Source organism: Penaeus vannamei, chromosome 36, assembly GCF_042767895.1.
Source record: "Penaeus vannamei isolate JL-2024 chromosome 36, ASM4276789v1, whole genome shotgun sequence".
Taxonomy (NCBI): domain Eukaryota; kingdom Metazoa; phylum Arthropoda; class Malacostraca; order Decapoda; family Penaeidae; genus Penaeus; species Penaeus vannamei.
In genome coordinates, this window is record NC_091584.1 from 21,542,511 (window position 1) to 21,552,510 (window position 10,000).

At 45.0% G+C, this 10,000-nt stretch overlaps 1 protein-coding gene across 1 annotated transcript in view; it reads left to right on the plus strand.

Moving 5' to 3' along the window:
• The window catches only part of LOC138859492 (uncharacterized), a 10,314-nt gene extending 580 nt beyond the window's left edge, over positions 1 to 9,734 (plus strand). Inside the window, exons 3-5 of the mRNA XM_070114917.1 lie at positions 4,310 to 6,232; positions 8,633 to 8,831; positions 9,355 to 9,734. Coding sequence (XP_069971018.1) covers positions 4,310 to 6,232; positions 8,633 to 8,831; positions 9,355 to 9,734 — 2,502 coding nt within the window. The remainder of the gene's footprint in view (positions 1 to 4,309; positions 6,233 to 8,632; positions 8,832 to 9,354) is intronic.
• The last annotated feature ends 266 nt before the right edge of the window (positions 9,735 to 10,000 follow it).

Here is a 10,000-nt window from a genome sequence, read left to right on the forward strand (position 1 = left end):
ATACATGGAAAGAACAGGTAAGATTTTTAAATAAATTTTGTTTATTATATGGTACGGCGCGTGACTTCGACTCCGAGGTCCCGCGTTCGATTCCCAGTCAAGCCGAGTGGACGGTGTGATGCCCTGTGAAGATACCTTTTTTAACTTATCTTTTTAAAATGTTTATAATTTGGTGTGCAGTTATCACAAAAATAAGCAAATAAAGAATCAAAATAATTTACATAACATCGCATGTAACTTACTCGGGAATATTGTGTGAGAACTTAATAATAAGTTCTCTTTAGTGAAGTGTCTCACAGTCATATTATCGCTATCACTAAGTTAATCTATTTATCCCAGTCGGCAATGTGACCTTTCCTACTACCTGATGGCAATTTTGTTAACAAAAAAAAAGACCTACTGTACGATGAATTCAATATGGTTCTTGTAGTTTTTACAGTCGTATCATTCTCAAGAAATCTCTGAATTACGTACAGATCCGTTTTAGGAGTGTTGGGGGAGAGGGAGGGGGAGGGGGACGGAGGAGGGTCCAAATATCCCATTTAAGATATGATAATCATGATAGCCAACTTTATGTTATTAATATCATTATTAATACCGCTGTCAATACTATTACTCTCATTATTACTGTTTATGCTTATTTCATTATATTTCTTATTGTCTTACTGTTGTAATTATCATTCTCATTATCATTCAATATGGTTGTGTTAACCTAATTTTTCTCTAGGTTAACATCCTTGGCCTGAGAAATATACATTTAGTCTCAAAAATAGACTCGTGTGACTTGTCCCTTTTTGATTCTGTCATTTTACTCTTTAATAAAGTTGGAAACTGTTGTACTTTAAACATGAGACATCCAAAGGGAAAATTTAATGTCTGTTATAATTTCTTTCATCACAGAACGGTCCAAATTATACAAACATTATTATTACTATTATCAATATTACTATCAACATCATTGGAACTATAATTGTTATCACTGTTTCTGATTTTAATTTCGTTATTATTGGTGTTATCATTATCATCGTAATCCGTTCACATAAACCTAATTTTTTCTGTAGGATGATCACCAATCCTTTCCAGGTCCTAATACGCCAGAGAAAAGCAGAGAACGAGATACAGAAACAGATAAAGAAAACGAGAAAATGAGATATACATATATTTATATAAAGAGAGAGAAAATTTGAGTTTGAAAGAGGTAGATGCATCACGACTATCATATTTTTTTTCTGAAATAAAAAGATATTGATGATCAACATATTTCTCACCAATGGAAATACTATAATCTAGTCTAGGTAACTTTCGTCCTCAAAACAAACGACAAAAAGCATTACTACAGCAACTACAAGGGATTTAGACACGAATGACTCGCTTGTCAGTCAATTACACAGGGTTCTTTAAGCCTATATCTCATATCCTATTCAACAATGACAAAAAAATATATAACAGTGATAATGATGATTTTGTTACCGATAAGAAAAGGATAATGTTGATCATAACTATGATGGTAACGAGAGTATTTATCACAATAACAACAATAATTACGAAATAGATTATAAAAATGAAATGAAGGAAAAACATGATAAAAGAAAATATAAGATTTAAGAATAGATAATTGTATTGTTACCATAGTATTATGAGTAATCGAATCAACAATAATATAAGATATGCATATGAGATTGATAACCTCTCTCTCTCTCTCTCTCTCTCTCTCTCTCTCTCTCTCTCTCTCTCTCTCTCTCTCTCTCTCTCTCTCTCTCTCTCTCTCTCTCTCTTTCTCCCTCTCTCTCTTATCTTATAATCATTATTATTATCTTGATTAATATCAAAATCATTGCGTATAACTAGTAGTTTTTATCCATTTTAGTTATTATAAGCATTATCATGAAGAGAAACAGGAAAAAAGGGAACCCGAAAAGATTTGTAAGTATTCACATATCTTTTTATATCATGTTATTGCCAATTCATCTATGATTATCACCTTTGTTATTGCCATCAATGTCATTTAGAATCATTATCATCACTGCTCCTGCCGTTAGGTTATCATCGTTATATCATTATTTTTCCTTTCGTTGTTTTTGTTTTTTGTCTGAAAATTATTATTAATATCACTATTATTACTCTTTATCACCGTTATCTGAATAAGGATGGCTATTACAAATTACCAAAGGAAAAGTAATTTCGTATGTCTCCGCCGGGAGTCGAACCCGGTATTCTCGTTCCACAGGCGGCTGCGTTAACCGTTACACCGCAGAGATGATAAAGGTGAAGCGTAGAAGAAATAATTAAATATAATTTTGGGGGGTTGGGGAATTTAAATATATAAGGTTATTTGTTTACTAGTTTATTTATCTGTTTTCCTTTGTAATTCTATTCCTTCCTGTAATTTTGTTAAATGATGATTTTGGAAGCAAGCTCTCTCGGATTAGGTTACCCCCGCATATGTTTGTTTTTATAATGACAACGACTGTTATGGCGATAAACAAATGCCACTAATACTACGACTAATGATGAAAAAGATAATGCAATGATAATGATACTGATACTAACAAGGAAATCACAAAGCTCATAATAAGGATTCTGATAATAAGACAAAGTACCAATGATAATATTATGTAATAGTTTTAGACTATGTATCTGTTACTATAGCAATGAAAGTAATCAAAGCAACATCAATATAGAATATACATACATCATTGACAACAATAATATTGAATCGCCCCTCTCTCTCTCTCTCTATCTATCTATCTATCTATTTATCTATTTATCTATCTATCCATCTATATATCTATCTCTATCTCTCTCGTTCTCTCTCTCTCTCATGCTTTTATCCGTTGGCCTTGACTTTAAGATAATTCTACTACTTGCATGGTGACATAGGACAATGGAAGATAATCATCGTGAAAACGTGGTTAAATAAGTAACAAACATATCAAATGCATGTTAACTATAGTTATATCAGCAAGAAATGTGGAGAGAGTGAAAGAGACAGAAAGAAGAAGGTAGTTAGGTAGGTAGAGAGAGAGAGAGAGAGAGAGAGAGAGAGAGAGAGAGAGAGAGAGAGAGAGAGAGAGAGAGAGAGATGAGCGGAAAGAAAAAGAGATGTAGAGAAAGAGGGGGATTGAATTGAAAACACCCCCCAAACAGAAATTCATTTTGCTGAAATGGACACAATGATATTGGAAATAAAAGTAAACAGTTTCTATTTATCGTAAGCAAAGAATGGCACATTCACACAGGTAGAGAGAGAGAGGTGCAGAAAGAGAGAGAGAGGAGAGGGGCGTAGAGAGAGAAGCGCCAGGCAGAGAAAGAGATACAGAAACAGATAAAGAAAACGAGAAAATGAGATATACATACATTTATATAAAGAGAGAGAAAGATTGAGATTTTGCAAGATGTATTAGATGTATCATGACTATCATCTTTTCCTGAAATAAACAATATTGATAATCAAAATGTTTCTCACCAACGGAAATATTATAATCTAGTCTGGGTAACTTTCGTCCTTAAAACAAAACAAAAAAAAAACTACAAGGGATTGAGACACGAATGGCTTGTCAATCAGGGCTCTTTAACACTAAGCCTATATCATTGCGAATGTTCTTATTCGTAATAAAATACATCACAACCTATATATTGATGAAGACAATAATATAATGAAAATATTGACTGAAAAAGGCCCTAGCACGCCACTAAACACCTAGCATCACCACTACCAAATTCACATCCTGAGTCACCGGTAGCCCTAACATCACCACCACCCATCATTACCACCTCCTTCATATCCTGAGCCACCGGTAGGCCTAGCATCACCACCACATCCTGAGTCACCGGTAGCCCTAACATCACCACCACCCATCATTACCACCTCCTTCATATCCTGAGCCACCGGTAGGCCTAGCATCACCACCACCACTACATCCTGAGTCACCGGTAGCCCTAACATCACCACCACCCATCATTACCACCTCCTTCATATCCTGAGCCACCGGTAGCCCTAGCATCACCACCCAACACCACACCCCCGCCGTCACATCCTGAGCCACCGGTAGCCCTAGCATCACCACCATCACCTTCACATCCTGAGCCACCGGTAGCCTTAGCATCACCACCATCACCACCACCATCACCTTCACATCCTGAGCCACCGGTAGCCCTAGCATCACCACCATCACCACCACCATCACCTTCACATCCTGAGCCACCGGTAGCCCTAGCATCACCACCATCACCACCACCATCACCTTCACATCCTGAGCCACCGGTAGCCCTAGCATCACCACCACCACCTTCACATCATGAGCCATAGGTTGCCGTAGCATCACCACCACCTTCATATCCTGAGCCACCGGCAGCCCTAGCATCACCACCCAACACCACACCCCCGCCGTCACATCCTGACCCACCGGTAGCCCTAGCATCACCACCCAACACCACACCCTCGCCGTCACATCCTGACCCACCGGTAGCCCTAGCATCACCACCCAACACCACACCCCCGCCGTCACATCCTGACCCACCGGTAGCCCTAGCATCACCACCCAACACCACACCCCCGCCGTCACATCCTGACCCACCGGTAGCCCTAGCATCACCACCCAACACCACACCCCCGCCGTCACATCCTGAGCCACCGGTAGCCCTAGCATCACCACCCAACACCACACCCCCGCCGTCACATCCTGAGCCACCGGTAGCCCTAGCATCACCACCCAACACCACACCCCCGCCGTCGCATCCTGACCCACCGGCTGCGGAAGCATCACCACCCAATACCACACCCCCGCCGTCACATCCTGAGCCACCGGTAGCCCTAGCATCACCACCCAACACCACACCCCCGCCGTCACATCCTGACCCACCGGTACCCCTAGCATCACCACCCAACACCACACCCCCGTCGTCACATCCTGACCCACCGCTAGCCCTAGCATCACCACCCAACACCACACCCCCCCCGTCACATCCTGAGCCACCGGTAGCCCTAGCATCACCACCCAACACCACACCCCCGCCGTCACATCCTGACCCACCGGCAGCCCTAGCATCACCACCCAACACCACACCCCCGCCGTCACATCCTGACCCACCGGTAGCCCTAACATCACCACCCAACACCACACCCCCGCCGTCACATCCTGAGCCACCGGTACCCCTAGCATCACCACCCAACACCACACCCCCGTCGTCACATCCTGACCCACCGGTAGCCCTAGCATCACCACCCAACACCACACCCCCGCCGTCACATCCTGACCCACCGGTAGCCCTAGCATCACCACCCAACACCACACCCCCGCTGTCACATCCTGACCCACCGGTAGCCCTAGCATCACCACCCAACACCACACCCCCGTCGTCACATCCTGACCCACCGGTAGCCCTAGCATCACCACCCAACACCACAGCCCCGCCGTCACATCCTGACCCACCGGTAGCCCTAGCATCACCACCCAACACCACAACCCCGCCGTCACATCCTGACCCACCGGTAGCCCTAGCATCACCACCCAACACCACACCCCCGCCGTCACATCCTGACCCACCGGCAGCCCTAGCATCACCACCCAACACCACACCCCCGCCGTCACATCCTGAGCCACCGGTAGCCCTAGCATCACCACCCAACACCACACCCCCGCCGTCACATGCTGACCCACCGGAAGCCCTAGCATCACCACCCAACACCACACCCCCGCCGACACACCCTGACCCACCGGCAGCCCTAGCATCACCACCCAACACCACACCCCCGCCGTCACATTCTGACCCACCGGCAGCCCTAGCATCACCACCCAACACCACACCCCCGCCGTCACATCCTGAGCCACCGGTAGCCCTAGCATCACCACCCAACACCACACCCCCGCCGTCACATCCTGAGCCACCGGTAGTCCTAGCATCACTACCCAGCACCACACCCCCGCCGTCACATCCTGGGCCACCGGTAGGCCTAGCGTCACCACCCAACACCGCACCCCCGCCGGCACATCCTGAGCCACCGGTAGTCCTAGCATCACCACCCAACACCACACCCCCGCCGTCACATCCTGACCCACCGGCAGCCCTAGCATCACCACCCAACACCACACCCCCGCCGTCACATTCTGACCCACCGGCAGCCCTAGCATCACCACCCAACACCACACCCCCGCCGTCACATCCTGACCCACCGGCAGCCCTAGCATCACCACCCAACACCACACCCCCGCCGTCACATCCTGAGCCACCGGTAGTCCTAGCATCACCACCCAACACCACACCCCCGCCGTCACATCCTGAGCCACCGGTAGTCCTAGCATCACCACCCAACACCACACCCCCGCCGTCACATCCTGAGCCACCGGTAGTCCTAGCATCACCACCGCCTGCTTCCAATATCATTATTTAACAAAATTACGGGAAGGAATAGAATTACAAAGGAAAATAGATAAATAAACAAGTAAACAAATAATCTTATAAGATATATTTAAATTACAAACCCCAAAAAAATTATGGTTAATTATTTCTTCTACTCATATCATTATGAAATGTTTGTGGTGTAACGGTTAACGCAGCCGCCTCTTAAACGGGAATACCGGGTTCGACTCCCGGAGGACACATAATTATTTTTCCTTTGGTTATTTGTAATAGCCATCCTTATTGAGATAATGGTGATAAAGAGTAATAATAGTGATGCATATATATGTATATGTATATATATATATATATATATATATATATATATATATATATATATATATATTCACACACATACATGCATATATATATACATACATATATATATATATATATATATATATATATATATATATATATATATATATATATATATATATATATATACATATATATATATATATATATATATATATATATATATATATATATATATATATATATATATATATATATTCACACATACATGCATATATATATATATATATATATATATATATATATATATATATATATGTATATATATATATATATATATATATATATATATATATATATATATATTTATATATGCATATACATATATATATATAAATATATATATATATATATATATATATATATATATATATATATATATATATATATATATATATATATGTCACTGCACTGGCCAGTGCCCCGGGGCCCAAACCCAAACCTCCTCCCCCCTCCCCCCTCCCCCCATTCCCCCTGAAATTCACCCAATCCACTCCAATCAACTCAGACCCACTCATCTCCACCCGCAAACAAATAGCCTTAGAGCAAAAACCTACGAAAAGTCCGATCCGAGCGTCCATCTGAAGCCGGGGCAGCGCAGACACACGTTCGTGCCAAAGCGCGGGTTTTGAGCGTTCTAGAAAAAGAGGGTTCCAGACTAGATAGGAACATGAAACTTTGGAATGTGAACCTAGTCGGGACAGTGTTCAAGAGTAGTAAGGTTCATTGGAATCTGCCCACGAGAAGCCGAGATACAAGGGGGGTCCCTCCCGACCCTTGTTGGGACGTATATACAGATGTACATACATACAAAGGTACCACAAATTTAAACAAAACATCTCGATAACGGAAATAGATGGTTGACCACTCGTTCGATAGCTTTTATCAAAGAGCGTGTTTTCTTAGGGTAGGCGACCGGGCAGTACCAGGTAGTATAAGCCTGATGATAAACCTACTGCCCGGTAGCTATAAGTGCGTTATTTGTCTCTTTTTCTCATAAATTACTAAATGCTGCCTGGTACTGCCCGGTACCGCCCAGTAGCTATAACCGCATTCTTTTTTTTCCTTATAAATTTCATATAAAATACTGCCCGGTATCGCCCGGTTCTGCCCGTTGCTAATCAATGTACTGCCCGGTAGCTATAAACGCATTATTTATCTCTTTTTCTCATAAATTTAATACTAAATACTGGCCGGTACTGGGCAATATTAGTATGAAATTTATAAGAGAAAAAGAGACAAATGTTTATAGCTAAGGCAGTACATATTCAGCCATTACAATGACTCTCTCTCTCTCTCTCTCTCTCTCTCTCTCTCTCTCTCTCTCTCTCTCTCTCTCTCTCTCTCTCTCTCTCTCTCTCTCTCTCTCTCTCTCTCTCTCAGACACACGCCCATATACACACTACACACCGACACACCCTTCCCCCCAACTCATACACACACACACACACACACACACACACACACACACACACAAACACCCACACACACAAGTACACACACACACACACACACGCCCACACAAAAAGGACGCACAGACACACACAAAAGTACACAGACATAAACAAAAACACACAAATACACACAGACACACACACACCCACCCTTCCCCCCAACTCATACACACCCCAACACACGCACACACACATCCCCCACAACACACACTCCACCAACACACACGTACACATACAAGCACACACAGACACACCCACATCCCCCTCACAAACTCCTACCCTTCCCTTCACATACGCACAAGCACTTACACCCACGTTCCGCACACACGTTCTGCGCCACAAAGCCGACTACCCAATGCGCAGGCCCTCAAGCCCGCCCATGCAGGAGGCATGGCCCCCCACGTCCCCTCCTTGGCAGAGCTCGCTTTAGAGCAATGGTCTTTGGCCACACTCGGCTTCAGCCTCGGTCCTCACTTCCTCCTGGAGACAGACGAGTAGGAGGAGGCGAGGGTGAAGCGGGTCACCGCGCAGCTCAAAGTGCTCTGGGAGAAAGAGCACGAAAGATAAAGGGAGGAAGCAAGGGAGATGAAGAGGATCGAGAAGGATCTGAAGGTAGCGTAGATGAAGGAGGCAAGGGAACAGAGGATGGAAGAGATAAGGGTGAGGAAGTAGGAAAAAGAAAAAATAGTTTAGGCGGCCAAGTAGAGAAAGATGCTGGAGAAGGAGGAGAGGGAACGGAAAAGGGAAGAGTTGAAGGAGAGGGAGAAGGAGGAAAGGGAAAGGAGAAGGGATGAGGTGAAGGAAAGGGAGAAGCGGGAGAAGGAGGAAAGGGAAAGAAAAAGGGAGGAGGTGAAGCAGAGGGAAAAGGAGGAAAGGGAAAGAAAAAGGGAGGAGGTGAAGCAGAGGGAAAAGGAGGAAAGGGAAAGGAAAAGGGAGGAGGTGAAGGAGAGGGGGAAGCGGGAGAAGGAGGAAAGGGAAAGGAAAAAGGAGGAGGTGAAGGAGAGGGAGAGGGAGGAAAGGGAAAGGAAAAGGGAGGGGGTGAAGGAGAGGAAGAGGAGGGAGAAAGAGGAAAAGCACCATCAAGTGTAGGTGGCGAAGTAGAGGAAGAGGCGGGAGAGGGAGGAAAATAGGGAAAAGAAGAAAAAAATGAAAAAGGAAAAAAAAAACAAGGGGACACCTTTAGGTTGGTGTCCTCCGGAGACGTCCGACGAGGTCGCGGCTCTCTTGCACTCGACCTGGCAGAGCCGGATGAGCCAGCTGGAGGCCTCTGCACTGACCCTCTTCTGTGCTGGCCGCTGTATCCCAGTTGTGTCCTCTACCTTCGTCCGGGAGTGCATGGGCACCGCCCCCTGGTCACTCTCGACGGGCGAGTTCAGCACCAAGGTCACGAGCGGGGAATACCAGCTCATCTTGCCGAGCGCGAAGGCCCTTCAATACATGCTGCTCGACCTCGAGCATGATGAGCTAGTTTCGCTTGGCCAGGCACGAGGCGTCTGCCTCGAACTGCCATGCTTCCTTGCCCGGGTCACACCCAGCAAGCGCCCTCGAGAGGAGGACGCCTAAGAGCAGCCAGACAAGCGCCCCCGTTTGGACGGCCGAAGCGAAGCGTGCAAGCGACCTTGCGAGGACGACGCCCAAGGTGGCAAACGCAGGTGCCGGTGATCATGGCAAGGCACAGCCGCTTCGCCGTCCAGGGGGCGCTGCCCGCCGTGGGGGGGAGGGAGATCTAAAAGAGAAAAAAGAAAAGAAAGTAAAACGAAAAAATTAAAAAAAAAGAATGGCCAAGGCCAAGGAACCTAAAAGGCAGACTGCCAAGTCGCCCAAGGAAC